Source organism: Coregonus clupeaformis, chromosome 17, assembly GCF_020615455.1.
Source record: "Coregonus clupeaformis isolate EN_2021a chromosome 17, ASM2061545v1, whole genome shotgun sequence".
Taxonomy (NCBI): Eukaryota; Metazoa; Chordata; class Actinopteri; order Salmoniformes; family Salmonidae; genus Coregonus; species Coregonus clupeaformis.
Window position 1 is genome coordinate 17,692,630 of NC_059208.1, and position 20,156 is coordinate 17,712,785.

The following is a 20,156-nucleotide window of genomic DNA, read 5'->3' on the forward strand; positions in this document are numbered from 1 at the left end:
GCGACATATGCCCAGTTTCCTGAAACTAGTCACATTTCACTGTTAGTCTACACCAGTTGTTCACGAAGCATGTGACAAATAACAATTTATTTGATTTTAATGTTCCCCACAACTCCAATTGTTATTTTGTGGAATTCAAACAGCAGCAGTCTATATGTATTAATCAATCATTCTTTTGGATTATCTATTAAAAAATTACATAACATTTTTTTTAAACAACAAAACAAGTAAAAAACACTTTTTATTGGTTCAGAGACTAAAGATTTGCTGTGTGCGAAATTCTTTAGGGCACTTGTTCCTCCTTGTACCATCCAACCTTAAAGAGACCGTCCTCTCCATCTCCATTTCAACTCTTGAGAACATTACGAAAAAGACAGACACATGACTAAATAAAAATTGCATGTTTTTTTTCCTCCAAAAATTAAAAGTAAAAAAACTTAAACAATAATCTCTTTCATAGTATAACAAAATAATAAATATGGAGCACTCTTCTCTGTACAGACACATAAGATTGACAAATCTTTTTTTATAAAAAAATATGACTTCAGTGCATTTTCTTTGCAAAGCGCTCACTGTTCCTTCAATATACCACCTCATATACCATATTTTAGAATACCCTGACATCAATGCAATGGCCTTAAAGGGATAGTTTGGGGTTTTGGCAATGAATTTTTATGTCTCTGCATCCAGTATGAAGGAAGGTAGAGGTACTGTAGTTTCGCGAGCCAATGCTAACTAGCTTAGCGCAAAGACTGGAAGTCTTCGGGTACAGCTAGTTAGCATTGGCTCGCAAAACTACCTCTAACCCAACACTATCCCTTTAAGGATACAAACAATTATCACGCCACACAGGAACCCCCTTCCTGGAAACACCGAGTGTATATCAAAACTTCACAGCCTTTTATCTTGGTCTTCATCTCAAGACACAAACCCAGACAGAAAAGGCACAAGTAACTACAGTTTGAGTAATACTGGACAAAGGGACAAAACAAAATGTGAATTATTGTTGATTAAAGATTTTGGTCATTTACAAATGTATTCATATTTATTTTACATATATAATCAAATAGATATTAAGATAGCAGTATCAATAGAGATACAGAAGGTAAGATTGAGAGATTTAAAGAAAAGTGCATTTTATAACAAACCTGAATATTGCAGAAGAACAAACATTTAAGTTAACAATTGTATTGAAAACTGTATAAAAACAAAAGCGTAAAGGATGCATGACTCATCAAAGGGTGGAGACTAAGTGCTCTGGCCTTGATTGGTTGAGTCTCTGCCTTTAGCTCCTCCCTCCACCAATTCTGAACCAGTCACTCTGGACCGCAACCCTGGTGACTCCTGCCTCTCAGACAGCTGTCCAATCCTGTGTGTGGGAGGGGGGACTGGCTGACTAGGGGGGCGGTCCTGCCTGGCCGTGTGAGGGCCATCGTTCTGTGGTCTCTGCCTCAGACCTGTGTGAGTGGGAGGAGCTGTGTAAGCTGCCATATTGCTTTGTGTTTATCATCCCTGGGTCCGTCCTACCATGCTGCGAGGTGGAGGGTTTGGAACGTATGGGTGGGGTTAAACTGGGAATGCACTGCCCTGATTGGCTGGCTCTTACTACTTCCTGGCTGTCAGACCAGTGGTCCCCAGGAGTTCTGAGCCCTTGAGTTCTGGGGATCCTGCACCAGGGGGCTTCCCTAATGGTCTGGCCCAGTAGAAGCCCCTCCATCGGGGGAGAGGGGGGCGAGGTGGGGGTAGTGGGGTGGGAGCGGGGACGAGCCTGCACCATCTGAATGCCCCCAATGGGGATCATCAGGTAGGGCACCCTGGCCTGCTGGGAGTGCAGAGGCAGGTGGCTAAAGACGTGGTCCATGGACTGGGACTTGGCTGCAGGGCTGTCACTGGGGGACAGACGGAAAGCTGGGGAGAATGACAGGCTGGGCTCTGGACCCATCAGCCCTTCACTTGGTGTTCCTATCCTCTCCTGTAGGGGGAGCACAGACCTCATCATTACTTCACACAGAATAAAACACAGAACTTGTTTTCACATTGCCTTTGGCTAAACTGGGCTTCCAATGCAGGTTTTAAAACACAGGGGAGGGGAGCAAGCAAGACGCAACCACAGGCATTAAACACCATCAGCCGCCAGCCTTATGATAGGAAAAAAACAATCAGAAAAGTACATTTACAAAGTATAGCGTAGGTATATATTCAGGCCTCTGCTATTCTCATATAGTGAGTGTTAGCTTAGTACCAAAAGGGAAATTACTCTGCAATAATATGGGTTTACTACTGACCACTACTGACAATGTAGTTATGGTTTAAAAATACATCTATGTGGAGGGATGGCTAATTACATCTCATTTTGTAACTGACAAGAATAACTGTGGCTTAAAATAACATGAAAAACTACAGGATCACAAAGTGAATGAAATACATAACTTACCATTGAACCCACCTCTCTGCGATCGCTGGCCATCGTACTGGGGATGTCCCAGGGCAAACGACTGGGTGAGCTGCAAGGTCTATGTTGCACCCCCAGGGGCGAGGGAGAGGCCCGGGCCCACGACGCCCGGTACTGGCTAGGGGACATCAGCCGGAGAGGGGAGAGAGGCCGCAGGGGGGACAGGGGGGATAGAGCTCTGATGGGGGACGGTCCTCTCTTGGGGGAGGGCGAGAGGTGTCGGTTGGGGGAGGCCAGCTCCAGTCTGGGGGAAAGACTTCGGATGGGAGAGCAGCTTTCACTGCTAGGGGAGAAGGCCCTGGGGGAGGCATCTAAGCCCCGGCGGGAGAACAGTGCCCTCCGGCTTCCTGGAGAGGCAGCACGCCCGCTTGGCCACAGTCTCCGGGTGGGAGAGGGCTCCTGGCTGGGGCAGGGGCTGGGACCTGGCTGGGGTTCTGGGGCTGAGGGGTCAGGCGTGCCCTGCTGGGACCGTCTTCCGCTACTGGAGTGCCCCCCTGTGGACAGACGGGGGTCGGAGGAGCAGGAGGAAGGCGGCTCGTCGTGAGATGAGGACTCCTCCTCTTCCTTATCCTCGTCATCGTCCTCCTCTGAATCATCCACGTCAGAGAACTGGTGCTCATCCTGGTCCTCGGAGCCAGACAAACGCTCTTCACTACCTCCTGAGGAGAAAAGAGGGGGAAACTTACACTAAGCCTAATTCTCCAAATGTAAACACATACAGACACACACAAGCCGTTAGGATCAGGGTGCACAACTCCAGTCCTCCAGGCTGCACCTAAATTAACACAGTTTTGTTCAGTAGTCACGAAATGGAAGAAAGCAGTCAGAAACAGAGTGAAACGGGGAGGTACTATCTGAACTTGTCCAATACGGAATGCTTGGTCTAAACTAGTTCCAGATTGAAAGGAAAGGCTGAAAACCAGCAGACAATGCAGCTCTCCAGAAACTGAGTTCACCTAAGTCACTCTGGACTTAGTGAGCTCCAAAATTATTGGGACCCTGAAACATTTGTTGTTGTTTTGGCTCTGTACTCCAGCACTTTGGATTTGAAATGATACAATGACAATGAGCTATAATAAAAATATAATGTGGATGCTACCATGATTACAGATAGTCCTGAATGAATTGTGAATAATGATGAGTGAGAAAGTTAGACGCACAAATATTATACCCCCCCCAAAATGCTAACCTCCCCTGCTATTGTAATGGTGAGAGGTTAGCATGTCTTGGGGGTATGATATTTTTTATTAACTTTCTCACTCATCATTATTCACGATTCATTCAGGACGATCCGTAATCATGGTAGCATCTAGATTCATGTAGAAGTGTTTAGAAACATCCATTCTTATTTACAATAAAAGTGACTCCAAAATGACACGATACATTATTTACCATTAATTTCTATTGGGCACTAAATAATCTGACACACAACCAAAACGAACAGAAAATGCATCCAACAAGTTATGGAGTTACAAGCTTGATGTAATCATTGCGTGCTAGGAATATGGGACCAAATACTAAACTTTTGACTACTTTAAAAAACATAACTAAATTTGTCTCAATACTTTTGGTCCCCGAAAATGGGGGGACTATGTACAGAAAGTGCTGTAATTTCTAAACGGTTCACCCGATATGGATGAAAAGACCCTCAAATTAAAGCTGAGTCTGCACTTGAACCTAATAGTCATTGTATCATTTCAAACCCAAAGTGCTGGAGTACAGAGCCAAAACATTAACACATTGGGCACTACCCCAATACTTTTGGAGCTCACTGTATGTGACTATAAACACACATTCATACACAAACACATGAAATGGGCACAAGGACCAGGACAGGGTGACTTCCTATCCAACATAACATTCTATCAACCTGATGGTATAAATAGCAAGCAGACGGACAAGGTTTTATTTTATGGAATAGTGCTGCTGTTTCCATTCATGAAGTCTAATAGCTGGCTTTTGAATGGAAGGGTTCATTGAATGGGGTGTCCTTGGCTCAGTGTTGAGTGCAGTCTGCTACCGGGAGGGAGAGAGAGAGAGAGAGAGAGGGATGGAAAGAGGGATGGGTGGCATTGAGCCTGCACAGAGAGGGGGTGGATGTGAGTGTCTGGAATGCTGTTCTTTATAGGCCAGGACTGCAGCCTTGAAAACACTGACTGTACACAACACTGTACATCTCTCCCATCCTGCACCAGAAACATTGAGACTCTATGAAATGTATTTGGCCATGTATTCTTCATATATTAATTTAATATTTTTCATTTCTCTTCAGCACGACAGAGGAAGGAGAATAGCAACATATTGCGTTACATAACCGACATACAGTGGTTCTTCCTTTAAAAGTTTTGAGCTCATGCCGCGACCATTTTTGGAAGATGGTGGCAAATTGTGGTAAATTGCAACATTCTGTCATTGCACCACACTATCACAAGGGGGAGTTAGAAAGCTGATCTATCGGTAGTCTACACAAATTGACAATCTTTTCGTAAATTAATGGAGATGTGAATGTTTCAGTAAGAGAGTCTTTTTTCTCTGGCACTAGATTCCTGCATCAGGCAACAACAACAAAAATTGCTGCCAGTGGTCCTGGAGTAAATACTTTGGTAAATACAATGGCGCATTTACACTTGACATGTGGACTGACGATTTTCAAAAAATAGGCACAGTGGGCTTTTGGTTTTTCTCCCTCTAAAAACAGAAATAAATAATTATAAAATAACAACTGGCTTTATTTACCATAGTGTGAAAGAGTGATAGCCCCTCTATATGAAGTGAGTTTCTGAAACACGGAGTCCTTCTTTGCTGATGTGAAGAAGAAACAAAGGAAAGGGAGTCCAGCGAGGATAGGGAGGGGAAAAAGGTTGCCCATATTTTCAAAACCTGTGCTACTTCATTTATTTATTAAATGTACATTCACACCTCCATTAATTCACAAAAGGATAGTCTAATAGCTCGGCTAGGTGTGAAAAAATCCCCCAATTGGTGCCACAGTTTAGAATACCGATAGATGCTGCGGTCAGTCAGAGTTGAGTCCTATTGTAAAGTGTAGCCTAATGGCCAAAAAAGGGCAAACTTGTAATGTATTCGATGCTTAAGTACTCTAAACTTTTACATTCCTAACTCAATCTCACAGACCAGATTTGCCCTAATGAAAAATGCATCACCCCCTACAAATATAGTAATTTATTATAATCCACATAATAATTGCTAAAGATAATCAGAAATAATGTGTTTTTAACCCTGCATTATAATTTAAGCAATTTAATATATTTGTTTAGGCTTGGCCTATTTAGTAGGCTATTTCGCATAAATCTATATTTGTCAGCATAGAGCTGAGTGACTCACTCAATCGTGGCTTTGGATCAAAATAAATAAGTACCAACATTCTTTCTGATAGTCTTTAATAAAGAAATGTTTTGACCAAGTTAATCTTCTCATGTTGTGTGTGTTCAATTATTTGTGACATTGTGGTTACAATGAAGAATGTAAATGAAATAAATCAAATAAATCCTATTCATAATGAATAATCAGATGCGTGTTGCAAGCTTGTCATTTTTCCCTATAAATTTTTTTGTACAATTTTTTTGTACAATTTTATTTTATATTTTTAGACAATACAAAACATACACATACAAACGACAACTACATCACCCCTGCCCAGACCCACCTGCTCACACCCCCATCTCCAGCGCCCGCATCACTTTCCGCCACATGGCCTCAAACTGCACCATTTTGTTTCTCTCCGTCGCCCACAGGCACAAATTTCTAACTCCACCCATAACTTTTGGACTTTTTTAACATTCCCAGAAGGCATGAACCTAATGAAAAATGAACCTGGTAATCTAATTTAATTTACTGCAGGCCTAAAACCTATGGGTTTAACCTTCTGAATGAATGATTATATTGAAGATAGAAGCCACCTCCTCTTAATGAGTTCTGAGAGTCGATCCGTTACCCAACAAAATAATATCAATTTATTTAGCCTAACTGTTTTTATGACTACAGACCGTAGACTATTATTCCACTTTTCCTTTTTTGCCTGATGCAGGACTCTAGTGCGCTAGGAGAGAGACTGACTGAAACATTCACACCTCCATTAATTTACAAAAGGATAGTCTAATAGCTCGGCTACGTGTGAAAAATCCCCCAATTTGTGCCACAGTTTAGACTACCGATAGAGGCTGCAGTCAGTCAGAGTTGAGTCCTATTGTAAAGCGTAGCCTAAAGGCCAAAAATAGGCAAACTTGCAATGTATTCGATACTTAAGTACTCGAAAGTTTTACATTTAACTCAATATCACAGACCAGATTTGCACTAACGAAAAATGCATCAAGCCCTACAAATATATTAATTTATTATTAACCCTGCATTATAATTGTATAAAAGCCCCATAGATATTAATTTAGAATCCTCTAAATTTTATTAGATCTACAAGGTCATTTTATTGATCTGCCAGTATTTTCATTTAGAGATTCCGGTAAACTCTTTGATGTTTCCTTTTAAGTGTCCTACAAATTATTATTGGATTATTCACCATGGCAACTACTTGTTAGTATAAAAAACGAAACCTATTTCTCAGTTCGGTTGGCTTTTGTGGAGATCAGACTGTTTTCATTTGCAGGGATATTTGTGCGTTTTTGACCAAACGTAAGTCAGAACAAATACTTCTTTCACTTTTATTATATTTCTGTTGCTACGGTTATATGTAAATACAAGAAATGTGTATGTAGAGGGGTAACTTTCTTCACCAGTTATTTTACCATTTTGTACAATTGTGTGATTAGCCTACCAGTTGGTGTAACTAATGTTAATTATCTTGAGAGGAATTATGGTGTGTTATTTTTCTCTTATTGTCAATTGTGTATAGAGATTGTTGACATTACTGTTTAATGTAATATTGTTTATTGGATTTACATTGTAGTAATTTTCTATTTCTTTTATCCTGTTTCCCTCTATACACAGGCCACATGTATACTCTGGTTCATCATTAAACTCCTAGAGTGGTCTTCTGTGTCTTTCATCACTCTTTGACCAGAGTGCAGTCCGGTATCAGTTTACTCCCAGTGGCCTATCCACACAGAGAGCACCAGACTCCGTTTTCATAATATAACTTATTTTGAACGAAAGCCAGGAATGAGTGAGTCACTCAGCCCTACGCTGTTCCTGCTTCTGTTGCCTATTTGAGTGTTTGTTTAATATCCTACTGATTCTGTGATCACCAAGCCTCAGGCAACCGCAAAATGTCAGAAAAAAGCAATTTCACACAAAAAAGACACTTTTTTTTCTACTTTGTCAGAAGAAGCTGTAACTGGACCATGTAACACGCATATAGACGCATATACAGTATTTGTTCATCAACATCAGAGTTCACAACCTGCTACACTTGTGAAAAACAAGTGTTTGAAAACATGTTTTCAAAATGCTATTTTGAAATAGCTGTTTTTTTTGTTTTTTTTTAATCATCTACCACGGTAGATGCTGTGTTTTTGGTTGATGGCCAATATTAAAAACAGTCAAATGCATTTGTGAATTCAAATCGCTTTAGCCAACATGTTGCAGTTTATTAATTGTTTAATTATTCAAGGATCCTTTCTCTTCTCTGTGCTGGAGTTCTTTTAAGAATACAAAAGAAGCCATCCACCCTTGATGGGCTATCAGCTGGACAACAGACTCTTGCCGAGTTTAAGGACTTTAAATGTATTAATGGTGTTTGCGGGGCATGTCACCTCTCCCATCTCTTTTGCATAGCCCACCAAGTGCACAGTTTTATAACCACATCTGGAAGGATCCATAACGAATTACTATGGGAATAAATATCACTGAATGACAGAAATATTGGAATAAAGTAGGCTAATGAAGGCAACAAATCGTTGCTTACTGAAACACCCGAAGTCATCCAACTGTTATAATGTCAATTGTGGTCCTCTGTAGCTCAGCTGGTAGAGCACGGCGCTTGTAATGCCAAGGTAGTGGGTTCGATCCCCGGGACCACCCATACACAAAAATGTATGCACGCATGACTGTAAGTCGCTTTGGATAAAAGCGTCTGCTAAATGGCATATTATTATTATTATATAATAGGATTTGAAGCAATAGCCTACCTGCGTGTGGTCAACTATTTCAGCATCGATTCGTGCTGCTCTGAGACAAGCATGGGGACTGGTCTTGATAAATAAATAAATCCGATTTTTATTTTCACTGAATCTCTGTTTGGGTATTGGTTAGCCTACAATTAGGGTGTGAAAATGTTAGGATTATTAGCCTAGGCCTACCACCTGACCGGTCACGTTGTACAGCGCCATATTTTCCTTATGGAAACTCTGAGGCCTACGTAGGCTACTGTAAAATGCATTTGAGTTTTTCTTGGAATAGAAACACCATAATATTAATCAATTTAATTAAGCTACATTTCTAACAGTATAAACAGCACAACAAATACTGTAAATGTTGACCAAACAAATACTATAATAATTTTAAAACAAATCATAATCAATCCCATATAGTCTGTTTTAACAAAAAAAATTGTTAGTCTCTAGTACAGCCAATATTAAAAACAGTCAAATGCATTCGTGAATTCAATCGCTTTAGCCGACATGTTGCGGTTTATTCATTGTTTAATTATTCAAGGGTCCCTTTGTTATTTCCTTTTATACCTAAAATGCTTGACTGTATTTAAAGACATGGATGACTTGTATGCTTTATGTAGGCCTATAAAGTAGGCCTTTATGCCAATAAGTAAGTTACACTAAAACAGCTACAGCAAACAGGACTCTTAGGCCTACAGCTCCATGTCATTTCAATAACTTAGCTTCTCAAATATGCCCTCTGGTGGTCAAACTATCATTAATGGCAACAATGGCTGACGGTTAAATAACGTGCCATAGAATTCTGCGGCACCCCGCAAGCTGTGCTGCAGTATGATGCGACTTTTAAAGGATAACCATGTCCTGCCCAGTTCTAGTTTCTTTGGAGGAGCAGATATATCTACAAGGCTAGCTATCGAGTCAGGTTTGAGGAGAGATGTTTGATGGGTGAAGTTTCCTCCCTACGGTATTGTACCTGCTTCCTCGGTCTCCGGCTCGTCCAGTGAAGACCCAGACGTTCCCATTGACTGGCACTTCTTCCCATGAGCCTTGGACTTCATGTGCTTGGTAAGGTTCCCTATGAAGACAAGGCAAACAAGAACAGCAAAGCCACATTAGACTGAAACAGAACTGGGTAGATGAGGAATAATTGATGGTGGAGGGAGAGACCGGAGTACAACCAGATAGTCGAGCATAACTAGGTTCGCAAAATTCGGGGAACTTTTAATAAATTCCCTAGTTTTCCCAAAACCCGGATGGAAGATTCCCGGTATCAGGAGGGAATAAGCAGGAAATCCGGAACATCCAACCAGGATTTCTGTAAAACCTGGGAATTTATTGAAAGTTCCATGAAATGTTGCAACCCTAAGCACAGTCTCAGTCGTTATTAGACGGAACGCCACGGCCCGCCCGTGGGGAAAACGACCTGTTACCTAGGTTACCCCAATGGCTCACAGCAAAAACGTGACCTTTTTCAAACATAATTTTTTTGTCTGCTTGTTTTAGTCAATTACAAAACTACATTTAAGAAAAGTACAACATGTCTAAAGATTACTTTTCAACATTGCCTGCTCCCGAGCGTTCTCATTACTTAGAAAAACGTAATATTGTAGGGCTTCCCTCATGCCCCTTTTCATGACAGTGCTAGCAGCCACATGAGTGAGTGCTAGCTAGCTACCGGCCGGAACATTAAGCTAGCCAAGGCCAACAACATAAACAAACAGACTATACAGCTACAAGTAGTGAGTGGAGTTACAAACAGACTATACTAAACAAGGTAAATGTTTTTCACACACACAGCTACGTGTAGCCTACTTGGGAACCGGGTCCCACGCCGAATAGCCTGAAGCCACAGGGCTCTTCTCGCAGGCTCTATTTCCCTATGTGGGAGCATTGCGAACCATAGGTCGGATTTTTTACCTGGTTATATGTACATTGAACAACACAGCAGCTTTTCGGCATTTTTGTTATTTCTGTATAATAAAAAATTGACGACGAAGTTGGCTCTTTTACAATGGGGGTCAATGGGAAATAATGTTTGTTTTCCCCAATTTGTGGGCGTGGTCGAGGGGAATTCCTTCTTATGACGTTAATATCGACTTGGAGTATAGCTAATCGTTACAGAAACTGCTCAACCATATATGAAGATGCTGTATTATGACTTGGGGCCTATTTAGAAAGGTCACACCTCCTCTTCCTCACCTTTGGTTTTGAAAGCGAATTTGCAGTGTTTGCAGACGTAGGGCCGGACATCCGTGTGTGTGCGAATGTGCTTTCTTAGCATGCTGGGCTTCTTACAGCGGATCCCGCATTCTCCGCACACATACTTTCCTCGGCCGCGACCCCGCACGTATACATACTCCTCATTAGACTTGTACCTGAGGGGAAAGAGGGGGAGAGGAAGTGGGGGGAGAGGAAGTGAGAAAATAAAAACAAAATACATAGTGAGTTAAAAGTAGTTAAAGATAGCTGCCTGGGCCTACTCTACACAAGGCACTCTTTATATCAGAATGGGGTAGCCCCACCAAACCCCTGCTTCCTCTAAGTCCCCCTGTAGTTCTCTCTCTCTCCAGCCTGTCTACGCCCGTGGCAGGCAGGCAGGCAGATAGAGAACCCAACTTTTATGCTCAGTTTGGGTGGCCCGGCCAACAGCAGCAGCAGCTACAGAGAGGGAAGCCTGGTTTTAGCCAACTGCCCCAAATAGACAATACATAAATAAATCCACCTCTACATTCTACTCTATAAAAGACTGGTTTATATGCTGGTTGTTTTTAATGCTTACGGAAATAGTATGCACTACCCAACACGATGTACACATCTTTAAATACAGAATTTGTCATACAATATACTGTATCAAATTGAATAAAGATCAGTATTCGCATTGAGCTTTCCATTGAGGCAACAACAGTACTTTGAACACATTCTTACACAACTGAGAAACAGTCTCCAGAGTGCCATTCCATTGCATTCACTCAGTAAAGCCTTTGTCTGCACACTGACACACATTTCGTGGCACGGCAAAAAATATCGCCTCACATCTCCAGCAGAGCAAGACTCAAGCTGCACACATCTGCCTTTCAATAAAGGTGTTCCTGCAAGGAAGCTGACAAACCATCCCCAGCTGTACAATGGCATCATGACTGAGCAGAGAGATGTGAGGAAGAGCAACTCTTCCTATTACTCTTTTACATTTCAAAGCAGCAACAACTGATGATGATAATGCCATTGATGGAATGCAACAGCGTTTTGAGTCACTACTGTGAGTGCAGGCACACGGCATACACCCAGCAGGAGAAACTGCACAAAATGACATCATACCGACAATTTCTATCTGTTTCTGGTTGTGATGATGCTGGGCATGTATGTGACTGTGAGCTATGGTAAATCCTGCATCCCCACATGTTGAATTTCATACAATACAATATGATAAACAAACTATTCATGACCTCACAGGTTAACAGTGGAATGAGGTAAGCTGACTATGTCACCAAGCCAATGAGAAAATGTGACAATGTATTTACTCCATGAAACTGTATGTGTCTGGCAGTGTTAAGAGCAACTAGACAGTTGTGGCTGCTCTAAGTGTTAGCTAAGGAGATTAAACCCAATGTCCCGCTGTCACAGAGGACACCCACGGCTCCTTTAGTTTATGAGAAAAGCGGCAGTGAGGAAAAGCCTGCCATGTTACAGCATCTGTTTCTCCAACTGAATAATGTTAACGTGCTCCAGAGAGCCCCCCCCAGTCAGTCCCTCCTCCCTCACAGACGTGACTTAATTGTATCAGGATGAAAACATACAAGTCATTAAAAACACAAACAGAGCCGAGTTGCCTGCATGCTGTGTATTTATAGAAAGTGGTGATGTGTGTTGTGTTCCGATGAGTGCAGTCGTGGTTGAGAACACAGAGAAGAGAGGTGGAATGAATGACACACTGTTTCTGGAGTGTTACATGCATTGTGTGTGTGTTTGTGTGTGCCCCAATATTTGCAAGATTTAGGTGTCCCAGACAAGTTTTAAAGGGTGAAATATGCATGCCCGAGAGACTCGTTCGCGCGTTCTTCTGCTCATAGCGTGAGATGGTCAACGAGCCCTGATGGATGCTGTTAAGATCTCCAGATCAAGACTGGGACGTCACAAAAATGTTCAGACATGTTTGATATTTTTGCCGTAGTCTGAGATGTGTTAAGAGGAGATACCCATATGAACAGCTGCACTATCCAATAGAAACGCATGTCAAGTGCATCTGGTGGTAGCCTCTGCCGAGTCCCCAACAACCAGTTGTTCCTGTTTTCAGGGGAAATGGAAAGAGAGCCTGTGACTGGACTTCTGGTCCATCTTAACTCCTCCTCCACAGTGCAGAAGAGAACCTCAACAGTTTTTTTTATTTTCCTCAAGAACAGTATGTAGCGGATCTAGTTTCAGCCATTTATTTTACGCTTATTTTACGCTTGCTATGTTAGGTTAATCTGTTGGCTACGGAACCGAGAGAGAAGTCAGCTGTAGCATAGGCTAGAAGTCAGCTGTAGCATATTGCATCTCACTCAGTGAAAGAAAAACAGACAAAAACATGTTCTGCATGCACATTTTATGCTCCTGTATTTTTTGCTGTGCAACCTGGAAATTGTATTTGTATTTGTATTTATTATGGATCCCCATTAGCTTACTCTTCCTGGGGTCCTGCAAAATTAAGGCAGTTATACATTTTAAAAACATTACAATACATTCATAACAGATTTCACAACATATTTGAGCACAGTGCTTCTACAAAAATCTCCCAGATGTCAAAATTCTGTTTATGCCATTGTGTTGTTTCCCGATGAGCAGCAGCTGTTCCCCATTCCCAAGTCAATCTTCCCCGTTTAGCATGTATCACATTTCATGCCCAAATCACCTCTTAAATTGATTGTGTTAATTAATGAATTGGCAAAAAATTATTTTTAGATTTGGCATTGAAAAAAAGGCCTCCCAAAATGCTAATGTTGCTAATTGTTTGCAACGGTGTGGATTGCAGTCACTCCTTTTCCATAGAGTGCTTTCAATTTAAGGAAACAAATATTGACATATGTAAAATAGCTGAACTGTCCCTTTAAGGTAAACATTTGATGGCTTGTAAATTGTAAGCCCCTGTTAGCAAACACTGATGATAGCATGGGCGCAACTTTGGTTTTAGAAGTGGGGGGGACATAACCTGGCAGTGGCCCATCTATATCTAATTTCCTGCATTTCTACACAATCCAATATTTTGTCTCTATTTAGAACAACAAAAAGTAAACAAAAAAAATGCCCACAGTCATCAATCTAGGTAAGAGATCATTATTAAATATGTTTGCGATTGATAAGACTGAACTAGATCAAAGGTAATTCAATAATACATTTTGTGTTGCACCTTTAACCAATAACCTAACAAATTAACAACAAAAATACAAAGACTTGATTGTCATTATTAAGACATCATCTATATCAAATTTCTGCCAGACCGCCCAGCCAGCAGGAGCCGCCTGCACGCCCGACCCCCAACAGTCTAGTACATAACTCAACTCTCTCCCAACACAATTTCTTCCCACCTTTATTTTGGACACAAAAGTGAAATAAAAAAATACAAAACACCTCAAATATACATTAACACACAGAAACAGCAAATCCTCCATATAATTCATCTCATAGGCCTAATAGTACTGTAGAGCTCTTTTTACTTGCACACAATATAGCTGGGTCGCCCCATCCTGTCCCTAGGAGTCCACCACCCTGCAGAGCCCCAACCCAACACACCCCACTCAGCTTTAGGATCTTAGAGAAACAAAAATGATTGGTTTCGGGTCTGTTATATGTATATACAGTGGGGAGAACAAGTATTTGATACACTGCCGATTTTGCAGGTTATCCTACTTACAAAGCATGTAGAGGTCTGTCATTTTTATCATAGGTACACTTTAACTGTGAAAGACGGAATCTAAAACAAAAATCCAGAAAATCACATTGTATGATTTTTAAGTAATTAATTTGCATTTTATTGCATGACATAAGTATTTGATCACCTACCAACCAGTAAGATTTCCGTCTCTCACAGACCTGTTAGTTTTTCTTTAAGAAGCCCTCCTGTTCTCCACTCATTACCTGTATTAACTGCACCTGTTTGAACTCGTTACCTGTATAACAGACACCTGTCCACACACTCAATCAAACAGACTCCAACCTCTCCACAATGGCCAAGACCAGAGAGCTGTGTAAGGACATCAGGGATAAAATTGTAGACCTGCACAAGGCTGGGATGGGCTACAGGACAATAGGCAAGCAGCTTGGTGAGAAGGCAACAACTGTTGGCGCAATTATTAGAAAATGGAAGAAGTTCAAGATGACGGTCAATCACCCTCGGTCTGGGGCTCCATGCAAGATCTCACCTCGTGGGGCATCAATGATCATGAGGAAGGTGAGGGATCAGCCCAGAACTACACGGCAGGACCTGGTCAATGACCTGAAGAGAGCTGGGACCACAGTCTCAAAGAAAACCAGTAACACACTACGCCGTCATGGATTAAAATCCTGCAGCGCATGCAAGGTCCCCCTGCTCAAGCCAGCGCATGTCCAGGCCCGTCTGAAGTTTGCCAATGACCATCTGGATGATCCAGAGGAGGAATGGGAGAAGGTAATGTGGTCTGATGAGACAAAAATAGAGCTTTTTGGTCTAAACTCCACTCGCCATGTTTGGAGGAAGAAGAAGGATGAGTACAACCCCAAGAACACCATCCCAACCATGAAGCATGGAGGTGGAAACATCATTCTTTGCGGATGCTTTTCTGCAAAGGGGACAGGACGACTGCACCGTATTGAGGGGAGGATGGATGGGGCCATGTATCGCGAGATCTTGGCCAACAACCTCCTTCCCTCAGTAAGAGCATTGAAGATGGGTCGTGGCTGGGTCTTCCAGCATGACAACGACCCGAAACACACAGCCAGGGCAACTAAGGAGTGGCTCCGTAAGAAGCATCTCAAGGTCCTGGAGTGGCCTAGCCAGTCTCCAGACCTGAACCCAATAGAACATCTTTGGAGGGAGCTGAAAGTCCGTATTGCCCAGCTACAGCCCCGAAACCTGAAGGATCTGGAGAAGGTCTGTATGGAGGAGTGGGCCAAAATCCCTGCTGCAGTGTGTGCAAACCTGGTCAAGACCTACAGGAAACGTTTGATCTCTGTAATTGCAAACAAAGGTTTCTGTACCAAATATTAAGTTCTGCTTTTCTGATGTATCAAATACTTATGTCATGCAATAAAATGCAAAGTAATTACTTAAAAATCATACAATGTGATTTTCTGGATTTTTGTTTTAGATTCCATCTCTCACAGTTGAAGTGTACCTATGACAAAAATTACAGACCTTACATGCTTTGTAAGTAGGAAAACCTGCAAAATCGGCAGTGTATCAAAAACGTGTTCTCCCCACTGTAGGTGTTCCTCTTGTCCAGGTGGGAAAGGGCAGTGTGGAGTGCAATAGAGATTGCATCATCTGTGGATCTGTTGGGTCGGTATGCAAATTGGAGTGGGTCTAAGGTTTCTGGGATAATGGTGTTGATGTGAGCCATGACCAGCCTTTCATGGCTACAGACGTGAGTGCTACGGGTCGGTAGTCATTTAGGCAGGTTATCTTAGTGTCCTTGGGCACGGGGACTATGGTGGTCTGCTTGAAACATGTTGGTATTACAGACTCAGTCAGGGACATGTTGAAAATGTCAATGAAGACACTTGCCAGTTCGTCAGCACATGCTCGGAGTACACATCCTGGTAATCCGTCTGGCCCTGCGGCCTTGTGAATGTTGACCTGCTTAAAAGTCTTACTCACATCGGCTATGGAGAGTGTGATCACACAGGCATGTCGGCCACCAGGCATACAGTCAGAACCGTGCAGGTAATCAAAATATGTAGGCTATAGGAATGCTGTATTTCACAATTTCTTGGCTTGCAATGTCTCGCGCAGGTTCACTAAAGTAGGGGCTATCAATAAGTAGGCTGAGCTATTCTACACACAACAACCGAAGACCAAAACACACACTAGCATTTTCATTGAGAAGAGAAAGAGGAGCAGGCGAGGGAGAGAAGTTTGAGGCAAGCAGAAAGGCAGTTAGAACCGTGCACATAGGCTATATCTTGGCAATCTGTATGTAACAATGCCTCGTAAATTCATCAAAAGTATATTAAAGTATATATTAGGCTATCAATGAATATGGCTAAGATATTTTTCATAGTGGCAGTGAATTGAAGTTGAACATCGCCAAATGCATCAGTTAAATTAGGCCTAAATGTGCAATAAAAAGTATTGTGCCTATTGCTTATTTAATGAAACCCTGGCTGGCTGTTGATGTCCTAGATTAGTGCTCTCCAACCCTGTTCCTGGAGAGCTACCTTCCTGTAGGTTTTTGCTCCAACCCCAGTTGTAACTAACCTGATTCAGCTTATCAACCAGCTAATTATTGAATCAGATGCGCTAGATTAGGGTTGGAGTGAAAACCTACATGATGGTAGCTCTCCACAAACAGGGTTGGAGAGCCCTGTCCTAGGAAATAGACAGCAAAGCAGCATCCTCGCTAAACCTTTTGGAAATGGCAAGTTCACTTTCTCATCCATAAACACAGTCAAGTGCAAATACGGTTCAGCAGCTCAAGTCAGCAGGATGGGGGGCATTGTTATTAGGAAGGACGTCCACCATGGATGGATCCCTAAAATAATGCTTATGATCACACTTCATCAATTTCAATATTATTATACATTAAGCACGAGTTATCAGTGTAGCCTATTATCGTCTGGTCATGACATTGAAATATCTTTACGCCTACAATAAAAACCTCCAGGCTTCCGTCATAAGAGTCAATTCAATTAGAAAAATTAAGAATTACAGGGGACAGTTTGGAAAAACGAATCCTGTGTGAATCATCCTCTGGAATAAGGCACATGCTTGGATAATAATTACAAAACCAACGTATCTAGTAATACCTGTCCAAATAGGCCTATAACATGGCAAAGAATCAGCGTAGAGTGCACCGCATCCTTCCATGGGATCCGTCAAGGCGGCGCACAGCAGAAAGATCACATCACCTTCTATATTCAAACAAAATAGGCCTTTTATAGGCAAATGGGCAGCATCATGCTCATGTCTGTCCTCTAGAATGCAAATGTAGTCTTCTTAGTAGGACTCTGCAATAATGAGGTGTATGTGTGTGCGCATCCGTTTCAGGGTGTTTTGGGAGTCGAGTAAGAGTCGACTCCCACGACTCCAACCACAGGTGACTCCAAAAATCCTGGAGTCGTGCACCACTACGTTTAACTCTCCCGTGCTGGTTCCAGCCAGCCTTCCAGAAGCTTTGCCTTTACACAGCCTGTCCGCCCGCTCTGTGGTGTCCGCTCGGTCCTAAATCCAGCCATCTGTAAACTCCAAACAGCTTATCCGACCGCTCTGAGTCATCCGCATGGTCGTAAAGCACACTGATTACCTATTTTTGTATCACATTGTAATGATAACACTTGGGGGTGGGGATGCTATTTCAGAATGTGGGGGGGACATGAACCCCCCGTCCCCAGTGAAAGTTGCGCCCCTGGATGATAGCATGCATGAAATAGATGCAATATCTATAATATCTGTATATATTAAACACTAAATTATTTTCATTATATTTAACAGATTCATTCCTTTCATATTCCATCAGTGGAAAACTGTGTGATCATGCACAAAGATCATGGGGAGGTTAGCTGTATACCTCTAACTTTCTCACTCATCATTATTCATGATTCATTCATGATTATCCGTAATCATGGTAGCATCCACATTAATGTAGATGTGTTCAGAAACACATTCTATTCTTATTTACAATAAAAGTGATTCCAAAATGACAATACATTATTTACCATTAATTTCTATTGGGTACAACATAATCCGAAACACAACCAAAACAAACAGCAAATGCATCCAACGTTTGTTAGTCACATGCTTGATGTAGTTATTGTGTGCTAGGACCATACTACACTTTTGACAAAATGTCTATGACACCTTCAAATGGACGTAACTAGATACAGAAAGTGCTTTCATTTCTAAACGGTAAAACCGATATATATGAAAATACCCTAAAATAAAAGGTGACATTCTTTACTGTTGCCTCATAAAACATTTGATCTCAAATCCAAAATGAAGAAGTTTTAGCTTCCCTGTCCAAATAAATACATAGGGGAGTGTATATTATTTTAGCTGAATTTGAGTATTTTGTGTGTCCAACTACAGTTGAAGTCGGAAGTTTACATACACTTAGGTTGGAGTCATTAAAATTCGTTTTTCAACCACTCCACAAATTTCTTGTTAACAAAATATAGTTTTGGCAAGTCGGTTAGGACATCTACTTTGTGCATGACACAAGTAATTTTTCAAACAATTGTTTACAGACAGATTATTTCACTTATAATTCACTGTATCACAATTCCAGTGGGTCAGAAGTTTACATACACTAAGTTGACTGTGCCTTTAAACAGCTTGGAAAATTCCAGAAAATTATGTCATGGCTTTAGAAGCTTCTGATAGGCTAATTGACATCATTTGAGTCAATTGGAGGTGTATCTGTGGATGTATTTCAAGGCTTACATTCAAACTCAGTGCCTCTTTGCTTGACATCATGGGAAAATGAAAAGAAATCAGCCAAGACCTCAGAAAAACAATTGTAGACCTTCACAAGTTTGGTTCATCCTTGGGAGCAATTTCCAAACGCCTGAAGGTACCACGTTTATCTGTACAAACAATAGTACGCAAGTATAAACACCATGGGACCACGAAGCCATCATACCGCTCAGGAAGGAGACGTGTTCTGTCTCCTAGAGATGAACGTACTTTGGTGCGAAAAGTGCAAATCAATCCCAGAACAACAGCAAAGGACCTTGTGAAGATGCTGGAGGAAACAGGTACAAAAGTATCTATATCCACAGTAAAACGAGTCCTACATCGACAGAACCTGAATGGCCGCTCAGCAAGGAAGAAGCCACTGCTCCAAAACCGGCATAAAAAAGCCAGACTACGGTTTGTAACTGCACATGGGGACAAAGATCGTACTTTTTGGAGAAAAGTTATCTGGTCTGATGAAACAAAAATAGAACTGTTTGGCCATAATGACCATCGTTATGTTTGGAGGAAAAAGGGGGTGCCTTGCAAGCCGAAGAACACCATCCCAACCGTGAAGCACGGGGGTGGCAGCATCATGCTGTGGGGGTGCTTTGCAGCAGGAGGGACTGGTGCACTTCACAAAATAGATGGCATCATGAGGAAGGAAAATGATGTGGATATGTTGAAGCAACATCTCAAGACATCAGTCAGGAAGTTGATGCTTGGTCGCAAATGGGTCTTCCAAATGGACAATGACATTTTTTACATTTACATTTACGTCATTTAGCAGACGCTCTTATCCAGAGCGAATTACAAATAGTTGCATTCACCTTATAGCCAGTGGGATAACCACTTTACAATGTTTTTTTATTTTTTTATTTTTTTTGGGGGGGTAGAAGGATTACTTTATCCTATCCCAGGTTTTTCTTAAAGAGGTGGGGTTTCAAATGTCTCCGGAAGGTGGTGAGTGACTCCGCTGTCCTGGCGTCGTGAGGGA

The 20,156-nt window shown here is 41.8% G+C and overlaps 1 protein-coding gene across 2 annotated transcripts in view; it reads right to left on the reverse strand.

Annotated features, from left to right (window-relative positions):
• Positions 1-225: 225 nt before the first annotated feature.
• The window catches only part of LOC121585921 (transcription factor HIVEP3), a 110,301-nt gene continuing 90,370 nt past the window's right edge, over positions 226-20,156 (reverse strand). For both annotated transcript variants that reach the window (XM_041902251.2, XM_041902252.2), the window contains exons 4-7: positions 10,738-10,913; positions 9,512-9,613; positions 2,435-3,111; positions 226-1,972 (exon numbers count right to left, since the gene is read on the reverse strand). In XM_041902251.2, coding sequence (XP_041758185.2) covers positions 1,397-1,972; positions 2,435-3,111; positions 9,512-9,613; positions 10,738-10,913 — 1,531 coding nt within the window. In that variant the 3' untranslated portion in view covers positions 226-1,396. The remainder of the gene's footprint in view (positions 1,973-2,434; positions 3,112-9,511; positions 9,614-10,737; positions 10,914-20,156) is intronic.